The following is a 22412-nucleotide window of genomic DNA, read 5'->3' on the forward strand; positions in this document are numbered from 1 at the left end:
TGGGAAAATTACTTTGACAAAGGGGGAAAAAAATCCACGAAAGAATTTTATAGTGGATAACTGGAAGATTGTTGTGAGGCTACTGACCCAGAAAACTAGTGGGGTTCATGGCAATAGCTCACATTAGGCTGTTTAACACAAACCACTTACTGTTTTGTATTTAAAGTTGAGTGTCTGCTGTGCTATGAATAAGAGACCCTCTTGCTCTGACTCACACACCGTGGAGCTGTGGCAAGCTAGAAGGCTTGTGGAGTCATTTCCCTTGGAATCTGGTTACTCACTGTCATTTTCTGTGAAGTTTGGGTTCTTACTGGACAATCCTTAAAAAATAGCATGTTCCATTTTATACATAATATTCAAATTTAAAATTAATCATAGTCTCGGTATTACTTTATTCATTATCCATACATGACAGATTTTTAGAAATAGTTCATCTTAGTCATAAGTTTACGAACATTCTGTTGTAAAAAGGGGTGCCTGAAAAACTTTCAAGTTCTATGAATCTACAGTTTCTATTTAATACTCAATCTGATATGCACCTGGCACTCAGTTAAGAATCAATTAGAAGGTATTGAAATGAACTGGAGTTAAACTTGAAAAATTTAAATACTCTTTAAATAATGTTCTAGTCAAAAAGCAATCATATAGTTGTGACAATGACTATGATATCAACTAGAAGCCAGACAGATCTACTCTTTAATTTCACCATACATGTGCAATGTTATGCTATATATACAGCCAAAGACTACATAATCTCTTTAGGCTACTTTTATGAAAGAACTAATTGTCTTAAATGAGATCATCAGTAGATGCTTTCAAAGCAACAACTGCTTCTTAGGAAAACCAAAGAGTTCTTTCTAATTATGAAGTCATTCTAGAAACTCAAAGTAAAATGAAAATGTGAATAGCAAAAGGAGTAAAAATAAGGCCTTATTATATGCATGCCACTTTGCTAAGAATTTCTCATGGTGTCTTTTTAAAGTTCTTACCTCAAGGCAGATATTAATACTTCCAATTAATAAATGAAAAAAAAATAGAGCTCAGAGCATTTGAAGAATTCATATGTACAATAACTAATTACGAAGACTTATGTCTATTTTCCCAGATATATAACTAATAGTTATAATGTTGCAGTATTATGTAACAGAAATGGCATTCACATAAATTTCAAGACAAAAAATATCTTGAATATACAGATTTCATACAAATATGAAAGGCAGAGAAAGACTGAAAACTATTACATCTGTTATGTTTTCATGCATTCATTATGTTTCTAAGATTTAAATTATAAAAATCCCCATAGGAATGCAAGTAAAATAAAGGTGACAGATAAAAAATACTCATTACATGGTAGGAGTATAATATTCGATAACTATCAAAGTAAAATACCTTTATTGCTCATCTTTTTATTTTGTCATTATTTAAAATGTATGATGGCATTTATCATTAAAGAAATGCAAATTAAGACCACAATGAGATATTATCTCACACCTACTAAGAACGACCCATATCAAAAAGACCAGTATTGGGCTTTTCTGGTGGTGCAGGGGTTAAAATCTCAGCACTGGGCCTTCTGGTGCTTGAAGGAGTTTAGTCTCAGCATGATGAAGCTAACAGCAGCCACAGAAGCAGGAATTCAACCCCTGGCCAGGAAGCTGACCCACATGGCACAGCAGACCTCTCCAGCCTTGCCCACTGCTTCCCCCCTTCCCTTAGCGGTGTATATCAGTAAATCTGCCTGTTCTGCTCCCCACCCTGTCTCTGGTGAATGCTTCCACTCCTCAACCCTAGCATGAGTTCAATCCCCACCCAGGGAGATCACATGGCACAGCAGACCCCTCCTATCTTACCCACTGCTCTCCTCAGCAGTCTATTTCAGTAGATCCACCTGTTCTGCTCCCCAGAAACTTCTGATGAATCCACTTAGCTGCTCTGCCGCCACACATCTGGCCTACACCCCAGTTCTTGAATGAATTTAAAAAAGAGCAGTAGCCAACAAGTGCTGGTGAGGATGTGAAGAAAATGGAACTTTTATACAATGATGGAATGCAAACTGGCTTTATGAAAAAATATATGGGAGGAGTCTCAAATAATTAAAAATAGATTTGCCATTCAACTCAACAGTGCCACTCCTTGGTATCTACCCAAGTATACAAAAATACTAGTTTAAAAATTTGTAGCCATGTTGACTGCAGTGCTATTTACTGTAAGTTACATTATGGAAACAACCTAAGTGCCCAAAGCCCCAAAATAGATAAGTGGATCAATATGTAAGTGATACAAGTCAATCATACATACATATACCTATAGAAGGACAGAAATATACACACACATAATAGAATATTACTTAGCTATAAAAAGGTAAATTTATATCATTTGTGGCAACACAGATAGAGCTGGAAGGGACCATACTATGAAACAGATCAGAAGGAGAAAAATAAATACCGGATGGTGTCCCTAATATGTCAAATATAAAGTAACTAAATTAAAAGATAAAGGACACATCTAAAACTAACCCCTGAAAGATGATTATAGAACTAAAGGAGAAAGAGATAGGAAAAGGGTAAAAACAAAGAGGGAAAGAAACACAATGGGCCATGGTTATGGACTATGGGTGATTTAGTGTTGGGTGCACTATGATGGATAACAGCCTATGAGGGTATCTAAATATTTAAAAATAAACTTAAAGATAAAACTTATGCAAATTTGCTACCTCATCAATCTGTATATTTAATTGGTTTGTAAAACTAACTGATAAATGGAGACAATGCGAGAAGTCTGGAATCCTACCACACCCTACAGTAACAAGATTATTCTCCCTTCACTACTAGGAAAATGTTACACGAGACCCCATGAGGAACTAGGGCTCTCTCCAAACCTAAGATTCAGAAGGAGTACCTTTGGGGTGAGTGGAGAAGGGTAAGTGGAAAACCTGATCTTCTGTTCCCATATGGTATACCATATCTCCTGTGGTGTGCAGAAGGCTGGTACCCAGTCTTCTCTGCCAGAGTACTATCAGAAAAGCCAGTTTCCCAACAGGATTAAAATAATCCAGAGTTTTATATATCCCCCAAATCTAGGTTTTAATAAAAAGGCACTCCTTTTTATTAAAGAATATAAGCTGAATTAGAAAAAGACAAACAGATGCCAGAGATGTTATCTGGCAGATTTAAAGCAGCTATGATAAAAAGGCTTCAAATGGGCAACTACCAATATTCTTGACACAAATGAAAAAAATCCTGCCAAGAAAAAGGGATATAAAAGAGAACCAAAAAAAGAAAAAAAAGAAAGAAAGAAAAACACAAAAAAATCCTAGGACCAAAAGGACAATTATTATAAAAACTACAGTTGGTGTCATCAAAATCAGATTGGAGAAGACAGAGGGGAAAAAGCGATTAATTATCTCATTGGGGAGGTGGGGGGTGGGGGTGGGCAGGACACAAAGCATTTAAGAAAAACACACACACAATGTCAGAGACCACAACAAATGATTTCATATTTGTGTTGTCAGAGTAAAAGGAGGAGATTAAGAAAGCAAGACTGGAAAAGAACTTTGTATCAAGAAATATCTTATTCAAATCTCTGGAAACTAATGAAAAGTTTTTAAAGCAGCTAAAAACGACACCTTACCTACAGATGGAAGTCTATTTCAATGACAGAGATTTGTGGCTAAAGCCACAAGACATTTTATCCATAAAGATATAAAGGACAGCCAACAATCACATGCTCATTCACAGTAGTTAAACTGGAATCACTCCAGTTGTGCATCAACCAGTTCATGGTTAAAGTCTGCCCATACCAAAGACGACTATTTAGTATTAAAAAGGAAAAACTCCTGGCCCTCCCTGGTGGCGCAGCGGGTTAAAGCACAGCACTGAGAAGCTAAAGCCACTTCCGCATGGGTTCGATTCCCGCCTGCCCCGAAGGTGACCACATGGTGCGGCAGACCTCTCCTGACCCACCCGCTGCTCCCCTTAGCAGTGTACTTCCTCGATCTGCCTGTTCTGCTCCCCACTCTGTCCCTGGTGAATCCTCTCACCCTCCGAATCTCTTGGCCTGTACCCCAGTTCTGTATGAATAAACAAATAAACCTTTAAAAAAAAAAAAAACTACTGATATACATAATCCAGATGAATCACTAGAGAATTATGCTTTGTGAAAACAGCCAATCCCAAAAAATTGTATGCTGGGTGACTCCATTTATGTAATATTCTTAAGTGGCAAAAATGTGAAAATACAGAGCAAGGATTTCCATTAATTAAGGAAATCTGGAAAGGGAAACAGGAATGGTGCCATGATGGTTACTTATGGTATGATGACACTCTGCATCTTGACTTTTCAATGTCACTATCAATGTCCTGATTAAGATATTGTGCCACAGTTTTGCAGATGTTACCATTGAAGGAAAAGTGGGTAAAAGATACCAGAAATATTTTTGTATTACTGCCTACAACTGCATGTGAAGACTATCTCAAAATAAGAAGTTTAATCAAGAGAACAAACATCTTTAAAAAAAAAAGGGGGGAAGGCTCTTTACCTGCTAATCCCTTCAATACCTGGCCTCTGCTCAGGTACTGCTATGTCCTCAGTTCTACTTGTCATTCAAATCAAATTTTTTTTTTCTCTTGGATTACTTGATTCTTATTTTATCTAGTTAATATAATGACTTCTCCTAAAGTCAATGATAATCTTTCAACTGTAAAACAGAATTAAAACTTACTACATTTTTGCTTTACCTGGCTGGTCTCCCAGTATTTGACAGTAATGACTAGTTTATTCCCTTCCCTTCCATGATAATCTCCTACTTCTGCTTCCATAACACTTTCTGCTATTGTTTCTTGAGATGCTTCTTGTGGGTGTGGGGCTTCCCTTTATTTTTTAAAATTAACTAAATAGGAAATGCACTTTATCCAGGATAGATTTGTTCTTCAAGTTGTATCTGTGTTCCTTGAGCACTGTGATTATCTGCCATTCTATCTTCACATTGACATACATGCTTTTCTCATTAGCATCTAGACACAAAATTATTTCTCAACAATATGAATGTCCCATCGTAAATTTAAACACAACATACTGCAGACTGAAATGCCTCCTCCTATATCCACCCACCAAAAATGTCTTCCTATGTTGTTATTAATTTATTCCATCATTCTCAAAATTATCCTATTCAGGATTACCCTAGACTCTTCTATTAACTCTATTTTCTAAAAAACTTCAGTTCTTCTGAGTATTTCTGACTTTGTCCCTCTTCTCCATGTGTTCTGTCATTTTCTTAAACTAGTTAAACTCTGGCTCTTTTCTATGCTTCATACTGTTTAAAGGAAAACACAAATGTTTACAGCAACTTTATTCATAATAGATGAAAACTGAAATCTCTCCGGAGGTATACAACTAGTTCATGGTTAAACAAACGCTGTTCTGGCCACACCAAGGAATACTACTTAGTACTGAAAAAGGAACTATGGGTATACATTAACAATCTGGATGAATTACTAGATGTATGCAAAGTTTTTGTTTGCTTTTTTACAAGTTTGGCATCACTGTGGTATTTAAATTTCTTCCATGGGTCTACAATGTGAACTTTCAGTAAAATGTCTAAATTTCTGAAGTCTAACATGGATGACCTTTAGACTTGTACCTACTTTCCACATTCATATCCTATAGCTTTGCCTTTTCTGTTACTCTCTAATTTCATTGAGCCACTGGGAGTTTCTGAAACATCCTATGTTTTCTCCTGATTAGTACATTTAAGTGCATTCACTTTCCCTGCAATTCACTCATTCTATTTTATTGGCCCCTGCTGACACTTGATGAGGATATCAGGTCTAATAACTCAATATTTTAGACTTTATTAAGAGTAATAATATTAATTTTCTTCCTAATTTCCTCTAAGCATACCAAATATCTCTGGAAAGCCATTACTAAGCCATTATTACTTATTAGATGGAAACAGCAACTTATTCAGATTTCTTCAAATAAATGGACTTGCTTCTTTAACTATTAACACATTGTTTCCTTTGAATCATAACTCATCTTGATTCACAGTTTTTAAGACACAATCTCCCATGATTACACAATTCCTTCATTTAACTGCAATGATTCCTCTGCCCCAGTAAGAGAGTAATAAGTGCTATATTTATTTAAGTATGTTTATAATAATTTTTTTCTATTTATGTTAAAACATAAATTTCTGAAGGACTGGAAATTCTGTAATTCATAAAGATGAATCAGTTATGAAGTTATTTGCCTTGAAGAATGATAAATACTAGCTGAATCTTTAACAGGGACAGAAGACTACTCAAGAAAAGTAACTAGGCTACTAGAGATCAAATTAGGCTATTAAAAGGAAATACTGAATATGTATTATCTTTTAAAATTAAAAAATATTGCGGGCCCTCCTTGGTGGCGCAGCGGGTTAAAGCACAGCACTAAGAAGCTAAAGCCACTGCAGCATGAGTTCGATCCCCGCCTGCCCAGGAGGTGACATGGCGTGGCAGACCTTTCCTGACCTGCCCGCTGCTCCCCTCAGCAGTGTACTTCATCAGTCTGCCTGTTCTGCTCCCCACTCTGTCTCTGGTGAATCCTCTCACTGCCCTGCACCTCTGGCCTATATCCCAGTTCTGTATGTATAAATAAATAAATCTTTAAAAAAAAAAATATTGCAACTTCATCCTTACAGCATTCTAGACTAACCTTTGCCTCATTGAACACTCTACTTCTTCTTCAGCTACCCATCCAACATCAGCAAAAGACACCACTGCATCCTCTCCTGGGCGGCTGGGGCTATGTCCTGTTGTAGGGCTGGTAAGCTGTAAGTCACAAATGAGAAAAATCTTTACTATACCATGAAAATATTAAAAGTGAAACTTTTTAATCACATAAGAAAATCATCATCTATTATTATAAACACACAGGCAGCTTCTAACATTTCCAATGAAGTCTCCATGAAAGGAACTGTGGCTTAATAGTATATGACAAGGGCCCTCCCTGGTGGCACAATGAGTCAAATTAAAAGTGCAGCACTGCAATACTGGCTGCAGCTGTTTCAGCAAGAGTTTGATCCCTGGCCAGAGAAGTGACCCATATGGTGCAGCAGACCACTCCTGACCGCCCTCTGCTCCTCAGCAGTATAGTTTATCAATCTGCCTGTTCTGCTCCCTACTCTGTCTCTGGTGAATCCTCTCACTGGTCCCTGTCCCCCTGGCCTATACCCCAGTTCTGTATGCATAAATAAGTAAGTCTTAAAAAAAAAAAACAGTTTATGACAATCCCTGAATTATAACTTACTTTTGCTCATGTTTTATTTTACAGGTCCAATGAAACTGGTTTTTTTTTTACTCTGTTCATCCTAAAATGTTAAGGATTTTTAAATTTAAGCATTAGAAATTTTTTTATCTGAAATTTTTTTAAAAAACTAAAATAACAATAACAAGCTAGTGACCAATTTGTGCTAAATCTGGAAATACTTTATAACAGATATCATAAATATGCTGTTTCAATGTTGAAAACATACTTTTAAAAAAACCTTAAATCCCCCCAAAACTAAATAAAAGTATAAATAATATTTAAGAAAAATATAAAGAGCAGAACAAAAATTCTCTAGTCAACCTTAAACACATAGAGGAAAAAGTTGAAAAAAAGGAAAAAATTAAATTTAAGTTTCATAATAATAGCTCAGTCAGATAATCAATGAATGAGTAATTAAAAGATAAAGTTGTCAGATTAATACTTCCTAAAAGTTGAAAACAATTTTAAATAAAAGTGCAGACCTTCTAAGAGAAAAAATTTAAAGGCCAAAAGGATTTACTTATAATTTTTTTTTTTTAATTAGAAAGATGCTACATTTAGCCTTTTAAAATTGTTACTTTGTTTTTTTCTGGGGGTTTTGTTGTTTCATTATTTTCTCTTATTTTTTGTACCTTCTTACATCATTCCAGATCAAGCTTTTGGAACTAAGCTCAAATAATGCCTCTTTCTCAGAAGTAAAATATACCATTACAAACCGTAAAATATCTTAATGTTATAAAAGTTTATCTACACACGTGAGTTGCTAGCATGTGGACCCCATTCTGATATCACAATAATATAAAATTATGAACTTAAGTAGAATTAGAAAAGTGCATTTTAACAATTATATGCTAAAAACATCAAGTCTTTAAAATATCTTAATTTATGTTTTTGCTGGAGTGGTGGTAGGAGGGGGAATTACAGGCAAGAGGAAAAAAAAGTGTGTTAAGAGAGTAGATTATTTAAGAAGTGAGTACTAGGCAGAAAACAAAAGCCTAATAGTGGAATTAAGTTGAAATGGCTTTCAAAACATCAGTGTTTTCTTATGTAATGGAGTAATTGTTGGCAGACGAGAAAAATAAAAGCTTCAGCAAGTACATTATCAAGGGATAATGGAAAACAATTAAGGAAAAAACAAAATGAAGATTTCTGTACTCCTCCCTGAAATGTTTCAGAAGTTTATCACAATATAATCACTAAATACATATTTCTGTAGTTGGATATCTTATAGAACCTAAATAACATAACTGAACTCCGCTCATGAACTCAAAAATTGTTCCTATCCTGGGCCCTCCCTGGTGGCGCAGCGGGTTAAAGCACAGCACTGAGAAGCTAAAGCCACATCCACATGAGTTCGATTCCCGCATGCCCTGGAGGTGATCACATGGTGTGGCAGACCTCTCCTGACCTGCCCGCTGCTCCCCTCAGCAGTGTATCTTGTCGATCTGCGTGTTCTGCTCCCTGCTCTGTCTCTGGTGAATCCTCTCACCCTCCCATCTCTGGCCTGTACCCCAGTCCTATATGAATAAAAAAATAAATCTTTAAAAAAAAAAAATTGTTCCTATCCTTTACTAAAACAGAATGGTGTACTAATATACCTATAAAACAGTTGCAAGATTCTAAGTGGTAGCCTTGAACAAGAAGGCCTCACACACTATGGAAACTTCCAAAAGATTCAATATTTAATGAGTTGTTTTGTAAAGTGAGACATCATGTAAGTACAACCTAATTTGTGCCTTCCTATGGTGCTATTTATAAGATTAGACCAAGAAACTCTTTTAGAAAATAGCACCTTTTGTAACAGTTAGTAATTGGTAAGACGGGATATTTAATATAAATGTAACTTCAGTCTTTGACCTCAAGATTTATTACTTTCCCATAAAAGTAACAAAATTTCCTTCACAGATATTTTAATTTATATAAGAAAACAAAATGCCTCTCTGGTGGCACAATATGTTAAAGCCTTTTCAATGCTATATCAAGATCCCCACCCCAGAGGTGATCCACATGGCGCAGTGGACCTTTGCTGACCGGCCTGCTGCTCCCCTCAGCAGTGTACTTTGTCAATCTGCCTGTTCTGCTCCCCACTCTGTCTGGTGAATCATCTCAGTGCCTCTGCACCTCTAGACTGCACCCCAGTTCTGTATGCCTAAATAAATTAATCTTTAAAAAAAAAAAAGACAACAAAATGAGACAGTTCTTAAAATAGATACTCAAAGATATAAGCTAATCAAACGTCTCACTCAGTTTTACAATTGTAATACTTTGTACAGTAAATGTGTAATGTTGCTTTTTACATAAACTTAAAAAATATTTCTATAATATGATCTTATAATAGTTTGCAACCTTACTAGATATTGCTTATATTTAAAATCTGAATGTCATGGTAATGTTATGAAAAAGTTAATGCTATTGTCAAGAAACAGTTCCAGAATTGATGACTTGTATTTCTGGCATTCACACACACAGTAATTTTAACAAGTCATGTATTTACATAAGAACAATGCTTTATGCCCCTAAAAAAGTCTAACACAGTTCCTTGAAAAATCAAACCCATTCAAAGACAAAATATAAATTGAAAAATACTATCTTTTATTTAAAAGCTATTTCAATTGTTGATGAAATGTACACTGAGTAACATAAGCATGAAATGGAAGGACATTTCATTTTGTAAAATACCAGTTAGGTAAGTCTGTGCAAGAAATAGACTGACAACATTAAATTTTTGGAAGTATGATTTAGATGTCACTACCAACATGCATGGATGATTGATGAGAAGTTTGAAAAGAAAAGACCAACTTACTGAAGGTTCCAGCAAGGTCCTGTACTACCATAGCTTTGTTAGAAAGAAAAAAAAAATGACAACAGTAAAGGAAACTGAGTATTCACAATCCATAACATTACAGGATTTAAAATTAAAAGTGGTATATACTAATTTAAGAATCCAAATTCCTGTTTGAAGGTACAAAAAAATTTCAGAGCAAAATTTTAACATTTTATACAATTTATCTAAAATTAAATTATATTTCAAGAATTTTATTAAGTAACATTGGATAAAGTATTCTGATAATGCAAAATATCAAAGAAAGTTATTTAAAGTGCATAAAAAATACAAAGTCTGTACAAATGTTGAAATACTTTGAATAAAATATTAAAAAAGCTAACTTTGATCCTATGTGACTTTTTATAAAATAAACACACTGGTACTAAAAACCTAAATTCGCTTAGTTTGTAACAAAAAGGTATACAGTAAATATATTTAGTTTGTTTTACTATTTATTTATTGCCAAGTGTAAAACATGTATTCTTAAAGGCAAAACAGTAATAATCTGCTTTCATACTTACAATTATTTCTCTTTTTATAACCAATTCCTACTATCATAAAAAAAATGATAGAAATCTTTTATTTTAATATAGTGCCATAATGCCAACTGTTTGGAAAACAGTATGCCTGTATAAAAGAATACTAGTCTGAAAGAAGGAGAACAGTATGCCTGTATAAAAGAATACTAGTCTGAAAGGAGAACTCAAATGTTAGCAGATTCAGCCACAAATGTTTCTGAGTAATATGATCACTTTTAAAAAACTGAGCCTTAATACTATCTATTCATGACATATTTGAATGAAATTTCTCTCAAAAGAACCTTGGAAGACAAGTAACAGTGTTCCCATGGAGAAATAGGATTACTGAGGATAAATAAAAGATCACTTTTTTTTTTAAACAGTTAGGCTTCAAATTACTATGCCATACTGCCAAATTTATAAATATTTAATGCTTGCATCTGGACTTGGTTATATTTAATGCCCACTTTATAGCCAGAAATACCAAGACAAGGATACCACACACAGTATGGCATCTCATATTAATATTTTCCAGATTATCAAATAGTAACCAGGAAAGTGTCAAATTTAACAATTATTTCTGGTATTTATTCACATGCTGATCTTCATATGGTTCAGATGTCAAAGACCACTAAGTCTCCAACTTCACTAATTTGTGACAGACAAATCAGTTCCTCAAATACTGTCTTTTGCTGTAGGACCTGTGCATATGTTCTTTGCTAACAGTACTCCCCCCAAGTTTGTTCAGCAATGACTCTTTCTAATCCTTCCTTCAGAGAGATCTTCTTTGACCACCAATGTTACTATTCTGCATGCTATACTATACTTTTTCCTTCATGACACTGCCATGTTTATTAGCATAGTTGCTTATATAACATTTCTCACACTGAATCACATCTCCATAAGGACAGAACTCATGTCTGTTCACTAGTGACTGAACAGTACCAAAACAATGTATGGATTTCAAGTTTCTTCACTAAATAAAAACAGGCCATGGCAGGTGGTTGTTTTGTGTCCAGATTTAGTCATGAAGTGCGCATATGAGAGAAAATGTTATTCCTTATACCATATGTCACTTAATAATGTAGCTACAGTCTGAAAAATTGTAGTCAGTTGATTTTGTTGTATTAACATCACAGTGTAATTACACAAACTTAGGTACTATACACTGAGGGTATACACTGAGTGTATACTACCTTTGGGACCACTGTCCTACATGCAGTCCATAAGAACAAAATGTTCTCAAGTAACATATAACTGTGCATACTTGATTACAGAATATTTCTTCCATCACAAACTCAAACACTCCTAGCAAGAAAACAGTGGGGCCAATTTTTCGGGTGTGTGGGTGACTGTGTGCATGTACCACACATTAATATAGGTTAAATTAGTCAAAGGTCTTACTGTTATAGAGCTGGGATTTAAACGTTACACTACAGTGCCAAATCCTCACCTACCCCTTATCTAATAATGTTCAGGGTCATCTTTCTTTTTATTGTCTAAAGTCTTTTTTGAAATATATATTTAATACTTTTTATTGAGGTAACACCAATTTATAACACTGTGTAAAAATTTCGGGCGTGTCTTACTTTTTTTTCAGGTTAATATTATTACCCCAATATGTTATACTTACATTCTATGCTTTTAATTCCATTTAAAATTTATAAAAATGCACCCCAAAAGTATTTTAATGATTGTTTTCATAATTGTCAACAGATATTGTGCTACTTCTTTAACATAAATTTCCTTTACTAAGATGCCAAAACACAATCTGTGCCCGAGATCCTCAATATCAGATACATAAAAGAAACCCTCAAGTGTTTTAAAACATGTATGAAATTCAGTTTTAATAAGCCTGGAGGAGACCCTCTGACTCTTCAAAAGCTCTGTAAATGTTTTTGCAAAGAGGATAGGAAAATAATCACTGGAGTAAGACCCCTGAACCTGTGTAATTTTTTTTCAAAGCATCCAGTGTTAAGAACTGCTACAAATCAAAACCTCTGCACTCATTCTTCCAAACCCTCAGAGTCACTGCTTTCTTCATTTCCTTCATGATCTGATTTTTCTTTTGGTTTTGTGAATCTAGAATAAGATCTATGAAAAAAGAAGGGCCTATTCTCTCACATTGTCTGAATCTGATTGCTACCTCCAAGGTGGCCACAATATTCAAATACATGAAATGTTTGTGACCAGAAGTATGTAGCTATGACTAAAGATTAAAATGTACAAATCTGAAAGGTGTAACAGGATCAGGGAAAGTTTGTTTTTCTCCAGTTAAAGTAAATGTGAAAGGTCTGGAGATGTATTTTGAATATAAAGCAACCAACTCAATTTCTATAGCTCATGAAATGAAGTCCAGGTAAAGCAAATAATGTTATAGTGAACAAGACTATAGGCAGGTCTTCTTTAAATAACATAGCAATAAAATATTTACTGCATACTTTTACACAACTGTTTGACATTTATCACTTATACCAGCTCAATATTCATTGAGCCCATTAACTGAAAGTATAAATAACAATGTTGGTCTGTCTCTGACTTGTGACCCTATAAAGACACAGAAATCCAACCTGCAAAATTAGAAAGTTGAATCAGAAAACCAAATAAATTAATTTTAGTACTCAACTATAAAATGGCAATAACAACAAAACTACCTCCAAACAAACTTTCTATGCTTGGGGATTTACGACCACAGTTTAGTTCAGTTATATTTTTTAAATACTGCAATTTGATAAAAATTACCTCTTGGAAAGTTCCAATCTGCCAATTTCTAGTTTTATGCACAAAGGCCTTGCCAATCAATTTGTAAGCAAGATTATGAATACAACAACAGTCTTCTCAGTCAACCTGTATAAACCTGAGTAAACATCACTTAAGACACATTTACCTCTAGCTACCAAAATAAGTGATTTATGAGTATGATGCGATATCAAAAAAGCTCACAAAATGCAATTTTGAATTTTGTGAATTGTGCATTAAATACGTCTTCACACTTCATATGCTAGTCTAATATTTAAAATCAGTATACAGCTAATAGTGGGCTGATATCAAAGATCTACAAAGAACTCACATAACTCAACAAAAAAGAAAACAAAAAATCCAATTAAAAATAGGCACAAGAGGGCCCTCCCTGGTGGCGCAGCAGGTCAAAGCACAGCACTGAGAAGCTAAAGCCACTTCCTCATGAGTTTGATCCCCACCTGCCCTGGAGGTGATCCCAAGGCAGAGGTGATCCCACAAGCGCTGCAGACCTCTCCTAACCCGCACGCTGCTCCCCTCAGCAGTGCACTTCGAATGATCGGCCTGTTCTGCTCCCATCTCTGTTTCTGGTGAATCCTCTCACCGCCCCTGCACCTCTGGCCTATACCCCAGTTCTGTATGCACAAATAAATAAATCTTTAAAATAAATAAATAGGTAAATAAAAATGGGTAGAAGACACTGTACTATGGTGATGACACAAGGGTGATTTGGTGCTGGGAAGCCCACGAGGATTACAACTGAGATGAAAAAAGGCACAAAATGATGTAAAAATAAACCATTATATTATTTTTTTAAAAATGGGCAGAAGAGCTAAGTAGGCATTTCTCCAAAGATGACAAAAGACGGTCAACAGGCACATCCAAAAATGTTCACCATCACATACTGTCAGGGAAATGCAAATCAAAAACCATAATGAGATAAATCTCAAACTTGTAAGAATGGCTTGTATCAAAACACCTAAAAATAACAAGTGCTGGTGAGGATATGGAGATAAAGGAATTCTCTTAACATTGTTGGTGGGAATCCCTATGAAAATGCCGCATTGCTGTTTCTCAAATGAAATGATCTACCACACAACCCAGCAACTGCACTCCTGGGTTAAGTTCCAAAAGGACACAAAAATACTAACTTGAAGGAAAAAATGTACTTCCAAATTCACTACAGCACCATTTGTAACAGTCAAGCTACAGAAACAAACTAAGTGCACATAAACAAATGAGTGGATCAGGAAGATGAGGTATTTTCTACACAACAGGATACTACCTAGCTATCAAGAGTTTCTCTTAACCATTTGGGGCAACATGAATGGAGTTAGAGGAGGTAATACGAAGCAAAATAAAGTCAGAAGGAGAAAACCAACACCCAATGAAAAAACAAGTGGTCAGATAAAGCCAGACTAAGAACTAATCCTAGGAAACTGACCAAGAACTGAGGCTACCAAAGAAGGAGAGATGAGATCAAAGTAAGAAACAATATGGTTGGTGGGCTATAGTTGTTTTGGTGGTGGGTGCAGTGAAGTCATAACACCTGATATGGAGAATCCTATACTTCTAAAACGCAAACAATGTAAACCAGTGTCACCAATAAATCAATAAAATTAGCATACACATCTGTTTAACTTTGTATTATTAAATGCTGAACTAGAAGATTGTGTCTTAAAACCATTGCAGAGAATTTCTAAAAAACAAGAATGAAGTCATGTGATATATATCTAAAACTGTAACGAGAATAAGAAACCAAAGCCAAGTGTAGTAAATTTATCTCCAACTAGAGAAAAGAGCTGCTCCTGATTTGGTGCTAAATAACTAAGACTTGAGTGTCGAAAAGTATTCCTAAATCAGGGTTTGACTATCACTTCATTCAGAGAGCCACAATGACCTCTTTGTCTTGATGTTACCAAGGCAATGATTTCTATAATTAGTGCTGAGCTTTAAACCATAGATGGAGAAAGCAACTTCATGGCATCCATAGGGGCATCTAAAAATAATATACACAGTGGCTGCTTGAAGAGGAAGCTATTACTACTAAAGAAAGTAATGGGGGTTACCTGAAGCTTACTCAACATAAGGCCTTTGTCACTTAGGAATTAACTGCTTGGCTTTTTATATGTTTCTAAATCTTTGAATATATACTCTTATGATGGATAAATGTCTTAAAAATCTTTAATAATCACTTCATAGAGACTAGAATTAGACCACTAAGGTTACCGGTTTTTATTAATAATCACAGTAACAGGGATAGAAGATTACAAAAATGTTTCTAAACTGTCTCATTTGTATTTCTGATGCAAGTATTAATATAAATTTCTGAAGTATATAAAGCATAGTACCTGGAACTGAATTCTTGGACACTGGATCAGAGATAAATTAGTACCAATCTTCCTTACGATACTTCGAGATGAACCATATGGCTTTCCAGACCAAAGTACCTGGAAAAGAAGGAAAGACCAAAAGTTAACTATAAAACTATTAATATAAAGCACTGAACATACTGACACATTAATTCCCAGAATCCCAGTGCCCTAAATGTATAAGCTATTTCTTAATTCAAAATTTAAAAGTTTATTAATGTAGTAATGTTTAATATAAGGCATACTAAAAGTAAGAACTATAAAATAATATTCTTTAGGCCCTCCCTGGTGGCGCAGCGGGTTAAAGCACAGCACTGAGAATCGAAAGCCGCTTCCGCATGAGTTCGATTCCCGCCTGCCCCAGAGGAGACCACATGGCGAGGCAGACCTCTCCTGACCCGCCCGCTGCTCCCCTCAGCAGTGTACTTCGTTGATCTGCCTGTTCTGTTCCCCACTCTGTCTCTGGTGAAGCCTCTCACCACCCCTGAGCCTCTGGCCTGTACCCCAGTTCTGTATGCACAAATAAATAAATATTTTAAAAAATAATAATAAAATAAAATAATATTCTTTAAAGTAAAAAATTTCATACTATTCTGCAAGAAGCCTCTTTTCTGCTGTTTTTAGTTATAAAGTGTATGTATGCATGTATATATATTTTAAGAAATACGAACTACTTTTACTATAATGGACTTTTCAAAAAAAAATTCCAATATCAGTACAAAGTTTAGAAACTGAATTTGTACCATGCAAGGTGCTGCATTTTGTTTACTGCACAAGAGTACCTGGCTGAATAGCAGTTATAAGTCAGTCAAACTGAATCTTTTTGAAGGAGCTGTCCCCAGGGAAGAGACACCTTTTCTTTATTTATACAAAGGTACTAAACAGGCTAATGGTGGCCGAATGGGTAAACTTCTCAGATGAAATCATAATGCTCAAAAGACATTATGTAATGCTTTAAGTAAAACTAAAACAAACCCCCAACACAAAATTAAAAAAAAAAAGTAGAAAATTAAATCATTACAAATTGTACCTTACAACTTCTCCCCAAGTAATGAATGATTTTTACTTAAAGAGATAAACTATTCATTTGTTTTGAGTGCTCTACTTGTAATTTTGGACACAGAGGTAGAGATGTAGTATGCAATTATAAGTAATTTCAAAAGAAATAAAGGAGAATGAATAACATCTGTTATACTTCTTTCATTATACTTTAATAATATTTATTGTATCCTAAAGCTAAATAAATAGTACCAAATCAGCTAGCAAATATACTGAGCAATGGAATCACCCTAACAAAAAGAGTTTGACAAAGGAAAAAATGACTTTAACACATAACCCAAAGCAGTCCTTTCAATCATTCTAAAAGCAAGTGCATCTTCTAAAATGAGCACAGAAGCTGTTTGATTTCTTAGATTTTAGCCCCAAACCAATTCAGGAATGCCAGTAAGAGTCAAAGGATACAAAATGATAGAGGGGTTTATGTAACACCTCTCACATATGCCTCAATTTTAATATAATTATCATCAGTATATTTAGTAATTGTACCACAGAGTTTAAGAAATACTGTAACTATACCAACAAAAATGGTATGCCTTACTTCAGAAATAATTATTTGAAAAGGATGATTCAATTGGAAAATTGATCCGTAGAAAAATAGGATATGGGGCTTCTCTGGCAGCCTAGGGATTAAGTCTCAGCACTATCACCACTATGGCCTGAATTCAATCACCAGCCAAGGAGCTAACCCACATACAGTACAGCAGACCTCTGGTCTATCTCACCCACCGCTCCCCATAGCAATGTATTTTGGCAAATCAGCCTATACTGCTTCTGACTCTGTCTCTGGTAAATCCTCTCACCTCCACCCCCGCACCTCTGGCCTACACCCTAGTTCTTTCACACAAAAATCAAACAAACAGGGCCTCCCTGGTGGCCCAATGGGTTAAGTCTCGGCTCGATGAAGCTATCCTCAACCACAGCAGCATAAGTTTGATCCCCAACCAGGGAGGTGACCCACATGGCACAGCAGACCTCTCCTTTCTTGACCACTGCTTCCCCTCAGCAGTGTATTTCAGTCAATCCACCCATTCTGCTGCCCAGTCTATCTCTAGTTAATCTTTCACCCCCTTCCCATTTCTTGAATGCATAAATTTTTAAAAAAAATATATATTTTTGGCCCTCCCTGGTGGCGCAGCGGGTTAAAGCACAGCACTGAGAATCTAAAGCCGCTTCCGCATGAGTTCGATTCCTGCCTGCCCCGGAGGTGACCACATGGCGTGGCAGACCTCTCCTGACCCGCCCGCTGCTCCCCTCAGCAGTATACTTTGTCGATCTTCCTGTTCTGTCCCCCACTCTGTCTCTGGTGAAGCCTCTCGCCGCCCCTGAGCCTCTGGCCTGTACCCCAGTTCTGTATGCACAAATAAATAAATCTTTAAAAATATATATATTTTTTTTTTAAAAGAAAAAGTTATCAATATTGAAATACTATTACAAGACAAAGAACATTAAGAGACACAGGCTTTTTTTTTTAAAAGCTTAGACAAGAATTACCTGTAGGTCAGGAATGCATACTGTTCACACCATGATCATACACACATGAATTATAGCACATAGGTATTTAGAGAAAAAAATAAGAATGTGGGGAGAAAAAAAAACTTGTGCAATTAATTCTAAAACAGACATTAAGCAAACTATACATTTTAATAAGCCTTGATCTTTTACAATTAAATCCATTTGGCAATACCAACTACATCATTTAGTCATTTTTTCATCTTTAATCTTCTATTTAGTTAGAAATCAGAATTCTCCTGTGATATCATAATACCCAAGCACAGCCAGGAATAAATCTCCTGCCCTTCCAGTAAGCAAATATCTTGTCTGGAGATGAAAAGGACAAAAGTTCACAAGAAAATTTTTACAAAGATCTGCCAAGGTCAGGAACTAAAGTTTCTGCCAGCTGTAGTACATAGCAGAATGCTATGTACTCTGCATGACAGTTTCAGCTACTGTTTCCCAAATGCTTAATATCAGAAAGAAAGAATTCCAGTCACTTTCTACAAGCGAAGGTAAACCAGAGGTTTTACTTTTACTCATAAGGAATAGGATTACTTGGATTTCTACAAAGTTAAAAGAAGAAAAAGCACAGCTTGCTTTATGTTAATTGTCTTTTCAATTATACACAGTAGACTAATATAGTCTTCTGTTAACCTGTGAATCAGATAGCTCTTAGCACAATGAAATATGAAGCTAGGGGCCATGTAAATGAATGGGTAGAATACTTAGAAAAGAGTCATAACCTTTACTGAATTATAGAAAAAAATTGCGGGGAAGGCCCTCCCTGGTGGCACAATGGGTTAAACCACAGTACTATGAAGTGATATGCAGCCACTGCAGTACTAGTTCAATTCCTCACCAGGAAGGTGACCCATATGGTGCAGCAGGCCTCTCCTGTCTCACCCACTACTCCCCTCAGCAGTGTATTTCAATAGATCTGCCTGTTCTGCTCCCCACTGTCTCTGGGGAATTCTCTCCACCTGCCACATCTCTAGCCTGTACCCCAGTTCTTTCTGTATGCATACATGCATAAATAAATTCATTTAAAAAAAAAAAGAAAAACGTAAGGGGAAAAAGAAGTCAATTCCAGGAACTCTAAAACTAAAACTAGGTCCTACTTGATTTTTCCTATTCAGTAATGGGGACAGTGGGGGGTGGGATATTGTTAATGGCTATGAAGAAATATTGAACAGATGGTACTGAAAACCACCATCTGTGCACTGGGAAGTTCTATGACCCAAGTTCATCTCCTTACCCTAATTGGTGGCTGAACTGTGTTTTGTTAGTATACTTGTTTAGAGAAGGGAAGACATCCTCCAAGATAAACTGTCATTAATATCTTTTCAGATGTAGAAGAAAAAATATTAGGGCAGGGGAAAAAATGTCACTACAAGACAATCTGATTTCATTAACGAGTAAGAATTCCATTTCATTAAGATATAATTAGTTATTAAACAAAAAAAGGCTTTATTTATAAGAACTGACAATCTAATAATGAATCTGTGTATGTGTGTTTGCATGTCTGCCTAATAATGACAGTCCATAACATTTAGCAACAATGTTTGAAAGTGATGACAGCAAGGCGGAAGATGACAACAAGAAAACAATTTGTTCTTTTTGAACGTAGTGAAATACTATTGTGGAAGTGTTAAAGTGTGTGTGAGGCTAGACTCTGAAGCTGTCATCTATCACATCATGATGATAACTCAAGCTTTTGCAGCAATGCATTTGTTATAGACTGTTTCAAACTATATTATTATTTGAAAGGCACTATTTACTCTAATACTAATTCAATTATAAGCAAATACCTTTTTTCAAAATAAACCAATAAACCATGTAATATTAACACATCTTCTTCTAAGATTCATATATACCTAAAATTATAAGCAAAATTGTGTGTGTGTTGTATATACATCATTTTTCTGGGAAGGAGGTCAAACCAAACCGTGTAATATCTTTTTTTTTTTTTAAAGATTTATTTACTTATGCATACAGAACTGGGGTACAGGCCAGAGGTGCAGGGGTGGTGAGAGGATTCACTAGAGATAGTATGGGGAGTAGAACAAGCCAACTGATAAAGTACACTGCTGAGGGGAGCAGCGGGCGGGTCAGGAGAGGTCTGCCATGCAATGTGGGTCACCTCAGGGGTGGGAATCGAACTCATGTTGAAATGCTTTTGCTTCTTAGTTCTGTGCTTTAACCTGCTAAGCCACCATGGAGGGCCCCTGTGTAATAGCTTAATTCAAAGAGAGCCAGGGGAAAATAAAAAGTATGCTCATTTCTCTTCTTCCTTACTCTAAACTCCTAGTCACATTCACATTACTACTCCAAAAAGCAAAAACAGTAAATAAGGGAACAGTTTGTTATGTATTCTTGAAAATATTACTAATATGAATTACTATTAAAAATAAACCCTTTTTTGTTTAATAACTTATTTAATTATATCTTAATGGAATGGATTTCTTACCCCTTAATAAGATATTTGCTATAATTTTTTTAAACAAAATACTGATCAGCCAGAATCATATTCATTTTATTCTTGCTTTCTCTATCTAGCTTGAAAACATTTTTGCTCAAAAACATTAACATAATAGAGGAGAAAGTTTGGATTGACTACATTTAAAATCATATAATCACCAAAAATGTCTAGGCATGCTTGCAGTTCTGCGCTTTAACCCTCTCTTGACTGCTGCTCCCCTCTGCTCCCCTCAGCAGTGTACTTCGTCAATCTGCCTGTTCTGCTCTCCACTCTGTCTCTGATGAATCCTCAATCATCTCACTGCCCCTGCGCTTCTGGCCTGTATCCCAATTCTGTATGCATAAATAAATAAATCTTTGAAAAAAATAAAGTATTCAATAGTAACAATTGTATCAACACAACACCCAAAGTTGTCAAATGCCAAGTCAAACATTTCACTCAGTGATTTCCATATATATTTAGTCATTTTTTCACTAATAACTAATGCATTGCTTTTAACAGTCACATGAATATTTTCAAAGTAACCAAAAAGTTACTCCCTTAATTAGGATACTGGGTGAAGATTTATATCTGATTTAAAGAGTAAGAAAATTAAATAGTACATAAACAGTAAGTTAAAAATGGTGGTCATAATATATTTATCTCACTTAAACATTAAAAGATCTAAAAGTTTGGATTCCAAAAATGTATTTTGAGTACTCACCGACTGCATGCTTACTCCAGCCTGTTGGAAAATCATCCTAATTAGGCGCTTAATCCAGTCAAGCATTTAGATGGCAAAATGTCTCCAATTTTGCATTTCAAGTACTTCAGGCATACATAGCAGCACATGGTCCATAAAGCACACTGAAATTTTAAAATGCAGATAGTAAAATGAAAAACTATAGTATGCAACATCTCACAGAGCCTACACTAAAACACTTTTAACCTGTGTGTAATATAGCTTTGAAAAAACTAACACAAGATTTCCTCTTTTTAAATATGTTTCCCCCAGTTAGCTGGAAGCAACAAAACCTACTGTGGCAAATTTAACTAGAAAGTGTATTTATGAAAAGATATCTATAGATACTAATCTTAGGAGAACACAGCTTATAGGACATACAATCATGAAAGAATAATTGCAGCAGCACTGGGCCAAGGAAGAATGCAACTGCTACATTTATTCTCGATAGATGAGAGTATAACAGCTCCTAATTTTCTGCCTGACTGACTCCTGTACTGCTGCCCACATTGGTGGTTTGCTTGGTCAAATCTACCTGGCTATAGTCACAGGGGTATCCTGTTACCCACCAAAAATCAAAGAAATTTCACAAATATGGAACAGGATTTCATATGCTAGGTCAAAAATAAGGAAAAAGCCCTTTTACTGGCATATAACTCAAGTCATATTCCCTTGCCCATCAATATACTGTATATCTGTTAATAACTAAAATGTTAACTCATAAAACAAACTAGTTCACTGAATGTGTTGGTCTCCAATGTGACAAGGAATTTATACCTGACTATAAGTCAGGTACTTTAAGCAAAACAGTCTTGCTTATAAAATAGGGGAAAAAGGCCCTCCCTGGTGGCGCAGCGGGTTAAAGCACAGCACTGAGAATCTAAAGCCGCTTCCGCATGAGTTCGATTACCGCCTGCCC

General features: G+C 35.5%; 1 protein-coding gene across 2 annotated transcripts in view; it reads right to left on the minus strand.

Annotated features, from left to right (window-relative positions):
- MTFR1 (mitochondrial fission regulator 1) overlaps nucleotides 1-22412 on the minus strand; it is a 43112-nt gene that overhangs the window by 10274 nt on the left and 10426 nt on the right. For both annotated transcript variants that reach the window (XM_004679838.2, XM_012723095.1), the window contains exons 2-4: nucleotides 21476-21618; nucleotides 15720-15818; nucleotides 6694-6809 (exon numbers count right to left, since the gene is read on the minus strand). In XM_004679838.2, the coding sequence (XP_004679895.1) occupies nucleotides 6694-6809; nucleotides 15720-15818; nucleotides 21476-21541 (281 nt within the window). In that variant the 5' untranslated portion in view covers nucleotides 21542-21618. The remainder of the gene's footprint in view (nucleotides 1-6693; nucleotides 6810-15719; nucleotides 15819-21475; nucleotides 21619-22412) is intronic.

The sequence above is a fragment of the Condylura cristata genome, unplaced genomic scaffold (genome assembly GCF_000260355.1).
Source record: "Condylura cristata isolate star-nosed mole 26May11 unplaced genomic scaffold, ConCri1.0 scaffold00009, whole genome shotgun sequence".
Lineage (NCBI taxonomy): Eukaryota > Metazoa > Chordata > Mammalia > Eulipotyphla > Talpidae > Condylura > Condylura cristata.